The sequence below is a fragment of the Scyliorhinus torazame genome, chromosome 15 (genome assembly GCF_047496885.1).
Source record: "Scyliorhinus torazame isolate Kashiwa2021f chromosome 15, sScyTor2.1, whole genome shotgun sequence".
In the NCBI taxonomy this organism is placed as follows: domain Eukaryota; kingdom Metazoa; phylum Chordata; class Chondrichthyes; order Carcharhiniformes; family Scyliorhinidae; genus Scyliorhinus; species Scyliorhinus torazame.
The window spans coordinates 170,625,079-170,642,546 of NC_092721.1; the positions used below are offsets into that span (position 1 = coordinate 170,625,079).

At 47.9% G+C, this 17,468-nt stretch overlaps 1 protein-coding gene across 1 annotated transcript in view; it reads left to right on the forward strand.

The window, feature by feature from the left end:
* gpr143 (G protein-coupled receptor 143) overlaps positions 1 to 17,468 on the forward strand; it is a 120,813-nt gene that overhangs the window by 39,213 nt on the left and 64,132 nt on the right. The window contains exons 4-7 of the mRNA XM_072477107.1: positions 7,674 to 7,766; positions 8,533 to 8,642; positions 10,189 to 10,297; positions 12,684 to 12,801. Of these exons, the coding sequence (XP_072333208.1) occupies positions 7,674 to 7,766; positions 8,533 to 8,642; positions 10,189 to 10,297; positions 12,684 to 12,801 (430 nt within the window). The remainder of the gene's footprint in view (positions 1 to 7,673; positions 7,767 to 8,532; positions 8,643 to 10,188; positions 10,298 to 12,683; positions 12,802 to 17,468) is intronic.

Below are 17,468 nucleotides of genomic sequence, written 5' to 3' on the forward strand. Positions count from 1 at the left end.
ACCTCTTTCAGTCATGTCCAGTATGCGTATAGTTTTATCATACCTCTGAAATGAGCAACAGCTCAGCATGCTATTTGCTGGAATGTGTTAAAATGCGATATGAGTAGGAACTAGCTATGTTTCCTGATAATACTAATATCAAGCGTTGCAACCCGCCAACTATTCTTCATGAGCTGAATCATGGGGATTGTTTTCATCATCCACGAGCTTATCCATAAAAAGACGTTACTGCCGCCAGCTTTTTATAGTTGAGAGCTTCCCATTGTGATTCATCATTTGTAAAGCCCGTGCTGTCAAGGAGAAACTTTATGTTGTCACCCATTTTATTCTGGATCTGCTGTGTGGCCTCCTTCATGGTGGTGATGGTTTGGATGTAAATTTTCTGGTTGGGTCAGATTCTGGGTAGAGTGTAAGGTGTCAAAACCAGAGGCGTTGGTAATGGTCTATCAGGGGGCAGCGATGTTTGATCAGTCAACGTGCATGGAGGCTCATTTAAGATTTTGTGTCGAGGCTCCAGTCACAAAGCGATATATCAGAGCAGATGATCGTAAAGATTGGTTTTAAGGAGTGTTTTGAAGGGAGAGATGGAGAGACTTGGGACTGGAATTTCAGTGCTCTGGGTTAAGCAGCTGAAGGCAAGGCACTGGTGGAATAATTAAAATCAGGGATGTGCAAGAGGAAGGATTGGAAGAATTCCGAGTTCTGAGGTTTGTAGGGTTGAATGAAGTTATAAAGATGGGAAAGGGTGAGGTCATGAATATTGTGTTCCTTGGCTCCACTGATTATGAAGACACACATAGAACATGAGTGTGTGGTTGTAAGAAGTATTTATTCTTGACACGCAGAAAGATAACCATACAATTCTATGTACAGACAATTATGTCTACGTTACTGTGGAGCTCAGGTGAGATGCAACTGTCTTGTTGTCCGTCCTCCTACCAAGTACCCTGACTCGTCCGTCCCCGGTATATATATGTGACTCTATGGGTATCTGGTTCCACCTGCTGGTAGAAGGTCATGACTGTCACTACATGGATTGATCATTAGCCAGCCATATACACTGGTACTGATATATACATTGGTTCAACTATGTACAGTTTATATACAGATATGCATATGTGCGTATCACCACATCCCTCTTTCTTGGAGAAAAGTGTGTTCACAATCATTTGTCTCAAACGTTCTATTTACAACCATAATTTTTTGCGCATTTGGTCACAGGTTCAGTTTCCCGACGGTGGAATGAGCTTTAGCAATTAAGTACTTGAGTTCACGGTACTTCAAAGGCTGTTTGAGCTTCTCAACGAGTGATATCTGGAATTTTCTTTGCATGTATCAGCATGTCATGCACGCTCATTGCGGACGAGTGAAAGTGGTATTAAATGATGACACCATTAAAACAATTGATGTTAAATAATGGCAAAATGATTGCAGTTGACTGTACCTGTGACCGAATGCTCAAAAAAATGACATCAAGTGCAAGCTGTTGAAAGCAAATGATGTCAGATAGTATGAAAAGAATACAGCATTAGATAGCTAAACCTAGAAGCAACAAAATCCAGGGGTTACGTCAGGGGGGAATCAAGAGATAGGGACCCCATTTTAAAATGGCATCTCAATCTCTTCCTGCACGGCAGGGTACCTCAGTGTGGGAAATGATGTTGAAGTGCGGCCTCGCGGGATGTTCCCTACCGGGGAATGAAATAAGTGCTGTTAGATAACGGGGGTCGTTCCCAGAGCTACAAGCGCCTGGGCCGATCCCGCTAATCCTGCCCAGAACAGACTATTTTTTTAGTTAGATCATGCCCTAGATCACTCCAATTTTAAAAAATTGTTGGGCTTCAGTGAGGGTGTTTACAGTTACAACCAAGGTAAACTCCAGATCTGTGTTTCCATATTGTTTGGTCAGATTCCACATCCTCTTTTTTTCTGCTGTTAACTCCATGGTCTAGTCAGCACCGAGCAAGATTGGGACAGGAATACAACCCTGACATACACGCTGCTAAACCCATTCTTCTTTGAGGAAACTACCTGCAGAAGTCAGGAAATCGGAAAATGAATTCTAATTCCACGTTAACCCAGTTATACTTGCACTCTAGAAGGAACAGATTTGTGCTTGTTTTAAGCTCAGTTGGTGATCAAATAGCAAATTTCAATTAATCATGGACATATTTTCTGATGGCTAAATGCTCTATTTGGTGTCGACTGGGGCATAGTAATGAGGAAGATTTTAGATTTGGCGACTGGTCTGTATTGAATTAACCGATCTCTATTGAGACAATGACAGGGCATTGCAATTGGTCTCCATGTGTGTGGGCCAAGGAAAGAGAGATCAGGCAGGGTTCCTGACCTCTATCCAGTGGGCTTGCTATGGTAAGTAAAGAGCAGGTTGCGTTTGCCTGTGATGTCGTCCCCTGTGAACAAATTTCCCACCAGCACCGATTCACTTGAGAAAGGGAATTAAGGACTTCCGGTGGCGGCCTTGGAGGTGTAGATCGCACATTTGATAGCTCCTGCCTGTGACGGACCTTTGGATCTTTCCCCCCCCCCCCCCGTTTTTTCCCAGATTTTATCGGATAAATCAGTGAAGAGTGAGACAGTGAGGAGAAATCCCCTCCAATGTATGGAGAATTGGACCAGAAGTGGCCGTGTGAGAAGACAAAAGTCCGACAAGGAAGACGCGAGCAGAGCTGGCAATGCGGGAAAGCATGGCGAAGAGGCAGGGTCACGGGAGATGGCACAGTGGTCGATGGAGCAGCTGGTGAAGTTTTTTGAAGATTGCTTCGCCAAGCTTAAGAAGGACACGCTGGACCTGATCAAGGCTTCGATTGATCAAGTGGTGCAGAATCAAGAAATCCACGGACATGCGATCCAGGAGGTGGAGAAAAAGGTGTCCGAGCATGAGGAATACATAACCGTGCTGGAGACCAAGGTGGAGATGATGAATGACCACCAGAAAAGAATGCAGGAGACAGAATCTGAGAATCGTCGGCCTCCCCGAAGGCAGTGAGTGATCGGATGCGAGGGCCTATGTGACGAACATGCTGGAGAAGTTGATGGGGGCTGAGACGTCCCCTCAGTGGATAGAGCGTAGAGAGCCCTCATGAAGAAGCCCCGAGCGAACGAGCCGCCGAGGGCGATGGTGGTACGTTTACACCGATTCCTGGACAAGGCACACGTTCTGCGGTGGGCCAAGAAAGAACGGAGCAGCAAGTGGGAGAATTGTGAACTGTGCATTTATCAGGACCTGGGCATGGATTTGGTCAAGAGGCGAGCTGGGTTTAATCTGGCAAAAACGACCCTCTTTAAGAAGGGGGTGAAGTTCGGGATGCTGTACCCAGCCCGTCTGTGGGTCACACATGAGGAACGGGATTTTTACTTTGAAACACCAGACGATGTATGGACTTTCATCAAGGAAAAAAGACTGGAGGTGAACTAAAAGACATTGTAGCCTTGGAGAGTATTGTAGTGACAATTTGTTGAAAATCACTTTCGTGCTGGTTTGAATAAGTAGTGTTATGTGCAATAAAGGGCTGTTTTGATGGCAAAAGTTAACTTTGTCTTACTGGGAGCTGGTTGGAGGGAGGGGGGTGGTTTCTGGGGTTGTTTTTTTCTGTGGCTGTTTTTCACTTTTTTCGGATGTTTACTGGGGCATGTGATGCTTTGAATATGTTTGTCCAAGTGGGGGGAGAGGGGAGAGAACAATGGGGAGACAGACTGTTTGGTGCCATGGGCGGGAGCTATCAAGTCAGCCTAGTCAGCTGACTCACGGAAGCACAGTGGGGGGCGAGCAGGTGTTAAGCTGAAGCTTAACATGGGGGGTTGGGTTTCTAGTGCTGTCACGGGGCGGGGGGGGGGGAGAGCTGCTTTGCTGACAGGGGAGGAACTGTTACTGGGGGACAAATGGGAGGTCGGGGACGGCAAATGCCTGAAAGGGGGGGGGCCCGAGCTGGAGGCTGGCCTAAACAGGGTGATGGCTAGTTGGGGGAGGGGGCTCCCCCCCCCCCCCCCCCCCCCCCCCCCCCCCCCCACGACCAGGCTGATTACATGGAACGTTAGAGCAGTGGTCAGAGGGGAATTACTCTCAATATGGGCCCACAGAAAAAAGGCGGAATGGGCTGAGAGGCATAGGTTAGTTGAGGAGATACTCCAGATGGACAGAAGATAGTCGGAGGCCCCGGACGCGGGGTTACTGAGGGAGCGGCGGAGGTTACATGCGGAGTTTGGACTGTTGAGCTGTTGACCACAGGGAAAGCGGTGGAACAGCTGAGGAAGGCAAGGGGAAAAGGCAAGCAGAATGTTAGCGTACCAGCTCAGAAAAAGGGAGGCGGCCGGGGAGATAGGGAGAGTAAAGAGTAGAGGTAGGAATACTGTCCTGGTCCCAGTGGGGGTGAATGAGGTGTTTAAGGACTTTTACAGCAAATTATATGAGTCGGAACCCCCAGCGGGGGTGGAGGTGGTGAGGCAGTTTTTGGGTCAGTTGAGGTTCCCGAGGATGAGGATCTGGTGGAAGGGCTGGGAGCACCAATTGAAATTGAGGAAATAATTGAGGGGCTGGAGGGCATGCAGTCAGGCAAGACCTCGGGGCCTGGACGGCTATCCGGTGGAATTCTATAAGAAGTTTTCAGCGATATTGAACCCACTGCTGGTGAGGACATTTAATGAAGCAAGAGAGAAGGGAGTCCTCCCCCCAACAATGTCGCAGGCCTCGATTTCATTGATCCTGAAACGGGAGAAGGATCGGAGCAATGCGGGTCATACAAGCCAATTTCTCTACTGAATGTGGATGCCAAACTGCTGGCTAAGATACTGGCCACAAGGATAGAGGACTCTGTCCCGGGGGTGATCGGGGAAGACCAGACGGGATTTGCAAAGGGCAGGCAACTCAAGGCCAATGTTCGAAGGCTTTCGAATGTTATTATGATGCCCTCAGAAGGGGGGGAGATGGAGGTGGTGGTAGCAATGGATGCGGAGAAGGCGTTTGATCGGGTGCAGTGGAATTACCTGTGGGAGGCGCTGGGAAGGTTTGGGTTTGGTGAGGGCTTTATTAACTGGGTGTGGTTGCTCTATCAGGCACCAGTAGCGAGTGTGCGTACGAGCCGGCTGAGGTTGGGGTATTTTAAACTACAACGAGGGACGAGGTAAGGGTGCCCCCTCTCCCCGTTACTGTTTGCTCTGGCTATAGAGCCATTGGCCATGGTGTTAAGAGCCTCTAGGAACTGGAAAGGGCTGGTTACGGGGGGGGGGGGGGAGCACCAGGTCTCACTTTACGCAGATTGCCTGCTCTTGTATAGTTCAGACCCCCCTTGGAGGGGATGGGGAGGTTATGCGAATCCTTGGGGAATTTGGTAATTTTTCGGGGTATAAATTGAACATGGGGAACTTGATCCAGGCAAGAGGGCAGGAGAAGAGACTGGGAGAGCTGCAGCTTATAATGGTAGGAAAGAGCTTTCAGTATCTGGGAATCCAGGTGGCCCGGGAATGGGAGGCACTGCACAAGTTAAACCTATCCCGGTTCGTAGAACAAATGAAAAAGGACGTGCTCCCGCTACCACTGGCGGGGCGGGTACAGACTGTGAAAATGACGGTCCTCCCCAGATTTCTGTTTGTCTTTCAGTGCCTCCCTATGTTCATCCCTAAGGCCTTTTTCAAACGGGTGAATAAGGTTATTGCTTTGTGTGGGCGGGCAAAACCCCGCAAGTGAAGAAAGTGTTGCTTGAGTTCAGTCGGGGGGGAGGGGGGTTGGCGCTGCCGAACGGCTGCAATTACTACTGGGCGGCTAATATAGCCATGATTAGGAAGTGGGTAGTGGGGGAGGGGTCAATGTGGGAGCGGATGGAGGCGGCGTCATGCAAAGACACAAGTTTGGGAGTACCTCTTCCGTTCTCGCCAGCCCGATACTCCACAGGTCAGGTGGTAGTGGCGGCTCTGAGAATCTGGGGGCAGTGGAGGAGATATAAGAGAGTGGAGGGAGCATCATTTGGACCCCGATTTATAATAATCATCAGTTTGTACCGGGTAGGCTGGATGGTGGGTTACGGAGATGGCAAAGGACAGGAATTAGGAGGATGGGGATCTATTTATAGATGGGAGCTTCCCCAGCTTGAAAGCCTTGGAGGATAAATTTGAATTGCCAGCAGGGAATGGGTTTAGGTATTTGCATGTGCGAGACTTCTTGAGAAAACAGGTGCAGGCCTTCCCGCTGCTGCCGCAATGGGGGATACAGGACAGGGTAGTCTCCAGTACCTGGGTGGGAGAAGGAGGGGATACAGGACAGTGTAGTCTCCAGTACCTGGGTGGGAGAGGGGGGGGATACAGGACAGTGTAGTCTCCAGTACCTGGGTGGGAGAGGGGGGGGATACAGGACAGGGTAGTCTCCAGTACCTGGGTGGGAGAGGGGGGGATACAGGACAGGGTAGTCTCCAGTACCTGGGTGGGAGAGGGGGGGGGATACAGGACAGGGTAGTCTCCAGTACCTGGGTGGGAGAGGGGGGGGATACAGGACAGGGTAGTCTCGAGTACCTGGGTGGGAGAGGGGGGGATACAGGACAGTGTAGTCTCCAGTACCTGGGTGGGAAAGGGGGGGGGATACAGAACAGGGTAGTCTCCAGTACCTGGGTGGGAGAGGGGGGGGATACAGGACAGGGTAGTCTCCAGTACCTGGGTGGGAGAGGGGGGGGATACAGGACAGGGTAGTCTCCAGTACCTGGGTGGGAGAGGGGGGGATACAGGACAGGGTAGTCTTGAGTACCTGGGTGGGAGAGAGGAAGGTATCAGATATTTACCAGGAACTTTTGGAGGCGGAGGAAACTCCGGTGGAGGAGCTTAAGGGCAAGTGGGAGGACGTGCTCGGAGCAGAGATAGAGGCGGGGCTGTGGAGAATGCCCTTAGCAGGGTTAATACATCCTCATCATGTGCCAGGCTTACCCTGATACAATTTAAGGTAGTCCACCAGGCACACATGATGGTGGCCCGGATGAGCAAGTTTTTTTGGGTAGAGGACAGGTGTGCGAGGTGCACGGGAAGCCCAGCACATGATGTCCACATGTTTTGGGCATGCCTGAAGCTTAGAGGGTGCTGGCAGGGTTTTGCTAAGGTACTCAAAACATGGGTGGTGCCGAGTCCAGAGGTGGCGATCTTTGGAGTGTCGGAAGAGCCGGGAGCTCAGGGGGCGAAAGAGGCCGACGTCTTGGCCTTTGCCTCCCTGGTAGCCCGGGGACCGATCTTGTTAATGTGGAGGGACTCGAAGCCCCCCTGAGTGTAGAGACCTGGGTTAGTGACATGGCTGGGTTTCTCAGTCTCGAGAAAATAAAGCTCGCCTTAAGAGAGTCAATGCTGGGGTTCACCTGGAGGTGGCAACCGTTCGTCAACTTTCTTGGGTAAATTAAAATGTCAGCAGATGCAGAATTCCAAAGGGGGGGGGGGGCTGGATTGTTGTTTTATGGTTGGAGTGTGTGAAGATTGTGATGGGGGTGGAAATGTTTATTGTATCATGTTTATGTTATTATTATAAAAACTTGCAAATACCCTAATAAAAATATTTTTTTTTTAAAAGAGAAAGGGAATTAATTTGTACTGCTGCAAAGGTGTCTGAAATTTTAATTGGGTGGGAGTTCAATCAGTGCCAAGAACTTAGTAAAACGTGATGTTAAAGCATTTGTTCTTTTCCTCAGTATTCTTGTGTTGTACCACATGCTGACTTGGGGTTTGGCGATCCTCCTCTGTGTTGAAGGCGTGGCCATGCTCTATTATCCATCCATTTCCAGGTTGGTAACTCAAGGATTTTGCAACAATTCTTTTTATATTCTATTGATGTATACTCAACAGCTCACGCATTCTCTTAGTTTGCAATGGCAGTAGTCGATTTTTAACCCTTGGTGCTACATTTAGATATCGTTAGTGGAAGGTGAGGCTTTCATGATGTTTAGTGATGTCCAGAAATACCACCTTGTGAATGTAAATTGAAATAAACACAGGTGCAATATAATCCGGCTCTACAAATCTGGAGTATAATCGCCAGAGTGCCATGATTTACTCAACAATCAATTTAAGATTACTGGTCGGACTCTCAGTGTGGCTCACTGCTTGCTAGAAACTATATATGTTCATATACTGGGACCTGTCCTCTGCAAACGAGAGAAACATGATCAGGCATTACATCTTTTTTGAATTAAACAAAAGCGTAGGTGACCATTCCCGGTGCATTCTCTATAGCAACTGCTTGGACAATCAATCAGAGTTGACTTGCCAACCAGCCAACCAATTAGTACCCTTTTCTCATGCAGTATGAATGGTTGCTTCCTTTGAAATTTGTCATTATTGTGTCTGTCCTGAGGAGTACAAGATGAAAAGCTTTGGCAGCATCTTCATTTTTTCAGAAATGCTCAAGTTCTGTACTTCCAAGATACCAAATTATAATGTATGCTAAACGCTCTCTGTCACACTCCATCATTGTAACATGGTATTTGGCAACCAGAAAATATACTCAATATTAAATTTCACATGGCTAATATAAACTTGATTATCTTCCAGCTGTGAGAAGGGACTGGAACATGCAATCCCTCATTACATCACAACCTACGTACCTCTGTTGCTTGTTCTGCTTGTCAATCCTATTCTGTTTGGAAAAACTGCATCTGCAGGTATGACTTGTACAAATATTGCTTGATTAAGTTGATTATTTTATTTCCAGAATTATTACACAATTTGTTTTGCATTTTATTTCTTTTAATCTTCAATGGCTTCAGCAGCCATAAATATAAAATGTTCTCCAGCTTAATTTCTGCCCTGTACTCAATGGACTCCATGTCACTAATTTGAAGAAGGGGGAAGCAGTTCTGCTGATAGCTATCCAGCCACTCCTGCTGGAAATGTACACGTGTGGATGCCTGTCTGTAGTGTGATGCACCATATGGCTAATTTAAACCAATTGCATTTGTTTGCAAGTTTCTCGCATGAACAATGGCCAGGCGTAAGATGTAATTTTCATGCGTGGAGCTGCACTCCAGCCAGAAGTCAGCATCATCATTTTTAAAAAAAACAGCTTCACCTCTCCTATCATGCACTTAAACCTGGGCATAAACATTCTCCGTGAAGTTCATATCATTTCAAATTGCCTCTGATATATGATACAGCCTTTCCTAATAGCACAAATTGTAGAAGTAACAATTAAACAAACAACTGGGAGTGTGTTTCCTTTCCTTAAGTGATCTTTTCACATTTGAATATGCATTGTCTGCTAGCAATCTGGTGTGTAGGAAACATGTGCTCCCCTACGCTTGCAACTTCATGGACGAATGAGAATCAAAATCATGTGATTCATAACTCCTTTGCTGTTCTAGTGATTGGTCTGTGGAAACCAATGCCTCAAAATAAAGAGTCCGTTAGTATGATAACACTGCAGATCCCACTCTGATTCGCCTTCACTGTCTGACCTGCCCATACTTTGCACGTGGACAGAGTGCTGAAATGCCTCATTGGGTGAACGTTTTATATCTTTATATATGTAGTGAAGTGGGTGATGGGAACAGATTTATGTATGTAACTGGGAGAGTGAGGGCAACATTTATTTATTTACCTAACAAGTTGGACAAGGGTCAAGGTGGCACGTGTCACAGTGGTTAGCACTGCTGCCTCACGGCGCTGAGGACCCGGGTTTGATCCCGGCCCCGGGTCACTGTCCGTGTGGAGTTTGCACATTCTCCCCGTGTCTGCGTGGGTCTCACCCCCACAACCCAAAGATATGCAGGGTAGGTGGATTGGCCATGGTAAATTGCCTCTTAATTGGAAAAACAGAATTGGATACTCCAAATTTATTTTTTAAAAAGGTTGGATGAGGATCAATTAATTTTGCTTCTTGATGCATAGGGGAGGGTGGATGAATGGAAGGAAGCTGTTTAAGATTTCCGTCACCCTTTTAAAATGTAATTCATAAACACCATCATTTGAGATCCTCTTGTTCACCAAAGAAACCTTGTGACAACATTGTGCTGAGCATTTCCAGGACTATTACGTTAGTAATTCGCTGCCACCATTCTCTCAGCTTGTATACTAATAATAAATCATCAATTGCAGTATTGAAAGAGCGACTCATTCAAACTGTTTGAAATACCATGTGCTTGTGACAGAATTTACATTTTTAAGCATGCCATAACATTAGGTTCAAAGGAATTTTTTTTAATTTTTCAGTTGCTTCACTGTTGAAGGGAAGACAAGGCATATACACAGAAAATGAAAGGCGTTTGGGGACTCAGATCAAATTAAGATTTTTCAAGATTCTGCTTGTGTTTATTATTTGGTAAGACAAGTCATCGATTTATGGTGATCTCTGTTATCACTTGCCGTAATTAGACTATTTTATTTCATTCTTGTCCGAAATTACCGTAATGAGGGCATCTGGTGTTAGAGGGTGGATGTCTGGTGTTTAAAGGGTGGGTGTCTGGTGTTAGAGGGGTGGGTGTCTGGTGTTAGAGGGGTGGGTGTCTGGTGTTTAGAGAGTGGGTGTCTGGTGTTTAAAGGGTGGGTGTCTGGTGTTTAGAGGGTGGGTGTCTGGTGTTTAGAGGGTGGGTGTCTGGTGTTAGAGGGGTGGGTGTCTGGTGTTAGAGGGGTGGGTGTCTGGTGTTTAGAGAGTGGGTGTCTGGTGTTCGAGGGGTGGGTGTCTGGTGTTTAGAGGGGTGGGGGTCTGGTGTTAGAGGGGTGGGTGTCTGGTGTTTAGAGGGGTGGGTGTCTGGTGTTAGAGGGGTGGGTGTCTGGTGTTTAGAGGGGTGGGTGTCTGGTGTTAGAGGGGTGGGTGTCTGGTGTTAGAGGGGTGGGTGTCTGGTGTTAGAGGGGTGGGTGTCTGGTGTTAGAGGGGTGGGTGTCTGTTGTTAGAGGGGTGGGTGTCTGGTGTTAGAGGGGTGGGTGTCTGGTGTTAGATGGGTGGGTGTCTGGTGTTAGAGGGGTGGGTGTCTGGTGTTAGAGGGGTGGGTGTCTGGTGTTAGAGGGGTGGGTGTCTGGTGTTAGAGGGGTGGGTGTCTGGTGTTAGAGGGGTGGGTGTCTGGTGTTAGAGGGGTGGGTGTCTGGTGTTAGAGGGGTGGGTGTCTGGTGTTAGAGGGGTAGGTGTCTGGTGTTTAGAGGAGTGGGTGTCTGGTGGGAAAACCGGTGCCAACGACTCCGGCGTCAATGGCCCCCCAAGGTGAGGAATTCTCACCTTTCTAGGTGGCTAGGTGGACATCAGAGGGGCTGGCACTGCTGCAGCCGGTGCCGAAGACCGGCGTGAGTTGGTGCATGCGCGGAATCGCCAGCGTGATCTCGCGCATGCGCGGACCGGCTGGTGTATTATGAAATGAAAATTGCTTATTGTCACGAGTAGGCTTCAATGAAGTTACTGTGAAAAGCCCCTGGTCGCCACATTCCGGCGCCTGTTCGGGGAGGCTGGTATGGGAATTGAACCGTGCTGCTGGTCTGCCTTGGTCTGCTTTAAAAGCCAGCGATTTAGCCCAGTGAGCTAAACCAGCCCCTAACATGACTGCGCGGGAGTTCTCTTCTCCGCGCCAGTCCCCGGGCAATATGGCGGAGCCCTACAGGGGCCCGGCGTGGAGGAAAGCAGTCCCGTTTTCCCCCCCCCCCCCAACGGAACGAGCCCGCAGATCGGTAGGCCCCGATCGCGAGCCAGGCCACCGTGGGGGCTTTCCCCGTGGTCGGATCGCCCCCCCGTGCCCCCCCGAGGATCAACTCTGCACACTCAACCTGCGAGGTCCCACCGTGCGTGAGGTGGGGGGTCGGAGAATCCCGGCCACGATTTTTACACCAAGTCATATGATTTGTAGAGTTTGTCCCCTGCTTTCTGGAATAGTGGGTGTTACGGTACCAGACCAGACCCCAATTTATGTTAGGAAACTGGACGAGACCCTAACAATTTCTCAATCTGTAAAACTGTGAGGAATGTATCACCCCAGGAGTGACACTGACAAATAGGCATCATTTTTATTGAAACAAATGTTATTATTAACACAGCAATAACCACATTAACATCCCAGAAAAGATGGAAAAAGAAACTAGCCTGCAGATCCTCGTGTCTTTTTCAGACTGAAAAATCCTACATCCAAAACATCCAGGCTCCTCTCATTGATTACATCAGCTCTAACACACTCAGATATCCCATGACCGTTTTATTGAGACAGTATCTCATATTATCTACCCTCCAGGGAATCTCCAGCAGTCGTAACAAAGTTCCATTAGGCATCTCTTTGTAAACAAATACCTGGCTGGAATTAATGATTATCTCACTTTTACGACATCTTCATTGCAGCCTTGGCAAACATACCACCTGCCTGTATGTTAAACCAGGATTTTAAAACAGTATTACTACAGCAGGTATATAGACCTAAAGTAAGTGTCGCCATAGCCCCAGATGACAAAAGGCTGCTTTCACCTTTGAGGGTAGAGCTAACTGGTGGTGATTTAACCTGAAGATCACCACACATCAGGTGAGAGGCAGGGTTGAGAAGGCGGTGTTCTCATGAATAACCTCAGCCCGTACGGGAATTTAACCCGTGCTGTTGGCCTTGCAAACCAGCTGTACAACCAACTGAGCTAAACCAGCCCTCATGAGCAGGTAGTATATAAATGCAGGTTATTTTCATTTTGCTTTCTTCCATTGCCATGTTTTTGAATTTATAGGCATGTCTTTCCCTTTTTCACAGCTGGCTCCCAAATATCATCAATGAGAGTCTTTTAATCTACCTTGAACTGCAGCCAGACATGAACAGAGAGCTGCTGAAGAATGTCAAAAATGCAGCTCTGATCACTTGGTTTACAATGGTAAAGTAGGATTATGCAGATGGCTCTGGTATCCTTGAACTGAAATACACCTTAGTGGAGCAAGCGCGCTTCAATAATTCTAAAAAGAATTAGAGTTAACATTGGAAGACATTTTGCTCTTGGATTTATCTCCATTTATTGTATTTTTTCATTAACAAAACATGTCTTCGTATGCTTTAGGAGTCTACTCTGCTAATTACATTGCTGTTCATTGGGCATGTCCTTTAAAGGAGAGGAGAGGATGAACTCAATGTATAGTTTTATATGCTTTTTGAGAAGGAACTTGTAACCACTTTCCTATTTATGTAACAAGCCCCTTAAAATGCCCCAAAGGGGTTTCACTGTGGTACCTGCCTTGCTGCTTTACCTATATTAACATACAGGGCACAACAGAGCAAATGCAGGCTGTGTTTTTTAAAAATGTGATTCTTTGAGTACAGGCTAATTATCCTGTCATGAATTCATAATTTCTATTCATTTATGAAAAGCTGATTACAGAGCATTGTGGGTTAAATGCAGTGTGCAAGAGACTGGTTGTTCAAGGGTTCATTCAGCCTCTGATCTTCGGGTTAGCATTCTCCAAGGTGGCCTTCAGGACCAATCCAGCTAACCTGCACATCTTTGGACTGAGAGAGGAAACCGGAGCACCCGGAGGAAAAACATGCAGACACGGAGAGAACGTGCAAACACCACACAGTCACCTAAGTCCGGAATTGAACCTGGGCCCTTGACAATTGTGAAGCAGCAGTGCTAACCACCGTGCCGTGCCTCTACTCATACATTGCAAACATAGTTTGTGCAGCACGGTAGCATTGTGGATAGCACAATTGCTTCACAGCTCCAGGGTCCCAGGTTCGATTCCGGCTTGGGTCACTGTCTGTGCGGAGTCTGCACATCCTCCCCGTGTGTGCGTGGGTTTCCTCCGGGTGCTCCGGTTTCCTCCCACAGTCCAAAGATGTGCAGGTTAGGTAGATTGGCCGTGATAAGTTGCCCTTAGTGTCCAAAATTGCTCTTCATGTTGGGTGGGGTTACTGGGTTATGGGGATAGGGTGGTGGTGTTGACCTTGGGTAGGGTGCTCTTTCCAAGAGCCGGTGCAGACTCGATGGGCCGAATGGCCTCCTTCTGCACTGTAAATTCTATGATAATCTATGACAGTCATTAAACGATGCAGGCCTGAATGGTATGTGTGCGTGTTGACATTGGTTGTTCGGCTGGGTGATGTTCCCTCTCTGGGGAGTATTGTTCTCATGGAACTAGTTGTTGTTGGGTAACTTGTTGTTCCATTTTGCGTTGTTGGGTAGTGGTAGACCCAAGGAGTGTGGGAGTGATGATCATTCTGTACTCTCTGAAGCCGGTGAGATCGCATCTTCTTGACCGGTCAGCTGCAGTGAAGGAACAGCTTTAGATGTTTTGGTTGTGCCTATATATTTGGTCACTCACTTCCACCATGTATAATAGAGCTCACTTTGGCACATGGGCTGACTCCTGTTGAAAGCATTGAAGGTTTGTACCAGGACAGGCCCTTCTTGCGAAGCTCTGGCAATGGGTTGGCAATCTTGTCAAAATGAAATTTGGCTTTTTGCCATTTCATCTTGATTTGTTCGCTCACATCTGTTACTACTGTATTCAGTATCTTTTTTGATATTGGACGAGTAGTTTGGTGACATTATTAGGTAACATAATCTTTGGTCTGGACTACTTTCCATGCTTTTGGTCTCCACTTGAGGATTTCCTTTTATACATCTATGCTACCATTCAAACTTTCCATTGATTGGCGATAATGTGAAGGTGGTGTATAGTGTTGAACTTCCCAATCCTTTGTGAAGCGGCTAAATTCTTCACTCATCAATGTCTCAAGGATGCGCCTGTGGTCACAAAAGACATACTGCGATGTGTCCAGTCATTGTTGAACTCAGCTGGTCTATTGCCCAGTAGTCGATAGCAACAAGATAATCAGTTCCTGCTATAGTGAAGAGGTCTACTTCCAACTCCATCCATGGTCTGTCTCGGAAGTCATGCGTCATCGTCGGCTCTTTAGCTTGGTACTCGTTACAAACACCAAACTGGCCAATGGGGTCTTTAATTTTGTTGCTCACGTTTGGCCAGTAGAGCACTTCCCTTGCTTCCCAGAAGCTCAGTTTAATTCTTTAATGGCTTGCAGTGATGTGTTTCAGCATCTCTCCTCTCATCTCCTTGGGGATGATGACTCTGTTTCCTTTGTACAAGGTGCTGTGATATAATTTACAGTGCAGAAGGAGGCCATTCGGTCCATCGAGTCTGCACCGGCTCTTGGAAAGAGCACCCTACTTAAGCCCACACCTCCACCCTATCCCTGTAACCCAGCAACCCCACCTAACCTAAGGGCAATTTATCATGGCTAATCCACCTAACCTGCACATCTTTGGACTGTGGGAGGAAACCGGAGCACCCGGAAGAAACCCACGCAGACAGGGGGCGAAAGTGCAGACTTCATACAGACAGTGACCCAAGCCACAGTGGTGCTGTGAAGCCATAGAGCTAACCACTGCTACCATGCTGCCCTTTAGAAGAAGGCCGTTTGGTCCATCGTGACCGCACCGGCCCCCAGAAAGAGCACCCCACCTATGCCCACACCTCAACCCTATCCGTACACCTCCCCACCCTATCCCCGCAACCCCACCCAACCCTTTTTGGACACTATGGGCAATTTAGCATGACCAATTGACCTAACCTGCACGTCTTTGGACTGTGGGAACAAACTGGAGCACCCAGAGGAAACCCACACAGACACGGGGAGAACGTGCAGACTCCGCACAGACAGTGACCCAAGCCGGGAATCGAACCTGGGACCCTGGAGCTGTGAAGCAATTGTGCTAACCACTATGCTATCGTGCTGCCCTATCAGAGCCACTCTGCTATCTTAGGCTGTCAATTCATCTCCGTTTGCCCAATATTCTTTTGTGATCACAGGCGCATCCTTGATGTTGTTAGGCCACCCTTTCATCATTACTTCCTGCAGCACCTGGAGAATTGCCTCTTGTGTTGTTTTTGATTTGAGCAAGACACTTGTCTGTTGGATTCAATGGGCGGGTGTTAGCCACAAATGCAAATCCCGTAATGGCTCCTAAATCTCGCAAGATGCTAAAAATGGGATTTGCGCCGGCCAGATTTCCGATTGCAATCTCCGCATCTGGCTTCACTTTGGAGAAGGAGGATGTGGGTGCCAACAGAGGGATTTTCAGGTTCTTGAGCAGTTTGACATGGGGAGTGAGGAGGTTTTGGCAGACTTCAAGTGGACACATCCCCAGGTCTGGCTGAGTTCTATCCCAGGGTGCTGTGGGAGGCAAGGGAGGACATTACAGTGGCTTTGACTCCAATTTTTAATTCCTCTCTGGCCACAGGGGACTAGAGGACAGCTAATGCGGTTCCACTTTTCAAGAAGGGCGGTAAAGATAAGCCAGAGGGGTGGCACGGTGCTGCAGTGGTTAGCACTGTGGCCTCACAGCGCCGAGGACCTGGGTTCGATCCCAGCCCCACGTTACTGTCCATGTGGAGTTTGCGCTTTCTCCCCATGTCTGCATGGGTCTCAACCCCAGAACCCAAAGATGTGCAGGGTAGGTGGATTGGCCATGCTAAATTGCCCCTTAATTGGAAAAAAAAAAGTTGGGTACTCTAAATTTATTTTAAAAATGAGATAAGCCAGGGAATTACAGACCTGCATTGCATATAGTTGCCGGTGCAACCAGCAGGTGGCGGTACAGATCCACCATGCAGGCTCAAGACAGTGATCATGTGACAAGGCACTCCGATATAAGCCGGGGCAGATCCGGTGATCCGCAGAAGGTTATAAGACGTACATGAGAACAGTCGTGCGTTGGGGTAGTTCCAGGGGAGTATCAAGCAACTCCATGATAAGTTGCTCTGTATCAAATCGTTACCTTCCCACCTGTGTATTAATAAAGATCCTAGTTTGGACAAGTCACAAGCAGTTCTGTGGATTCCTTGCTAGACATCGAACACATGAGGCCGAGGATGGAGGCTGTGAGGATGCACATGGGCGAGAGGGCTAGAGACGCCCTCATTGTCTCCTGATTCATGGAGGAGGACTTGTCCGGTGGGCAACACGATGCCCCCCCCCCTCCCCCCAAGCCTGTTGTGTGCTCTCTGTGACCAGAGGACGAAGAACGGTGATCACTCATTCATCAGGGAGCTTGGGATGGGAGGTCTAAAAGCGTCTGCTGCCCGGTCGATGCAGCAGAGTGATGATGAATCACAGTGAGGAATGGTCGATGAAGCTCCTCACTTGCTGCTTATGTCTGACTCCTGTCTGTCTGATGATAGAAAGCTGACTCCCCGGCTCGTGTCTGAGTGAGGTTGAACGCGACATTCTTCTGTTGTTATGCTCTAGAGGGGGATTAGGGGACTGGGTTTAGGGCTCCCTGCAACATAACTGAGCAATATCATTGCAAATGAATCAATCGCAATGAGAAGCTCTCATCATTTGGAGGACATGGAGGCCCAGTGATAACTGTGTCTCGATGGTGAGATGCGCTATGCCATTCGGAAGAAATGTAAGCATCTGAGATATTAGTGGTGAGGAACAATAATATTTTAAAACAGTGACATTTCAAAATTGCACAAGTTACTAGTGCCTAACCTCACCCATGCCCACGCTATGCACCAATTC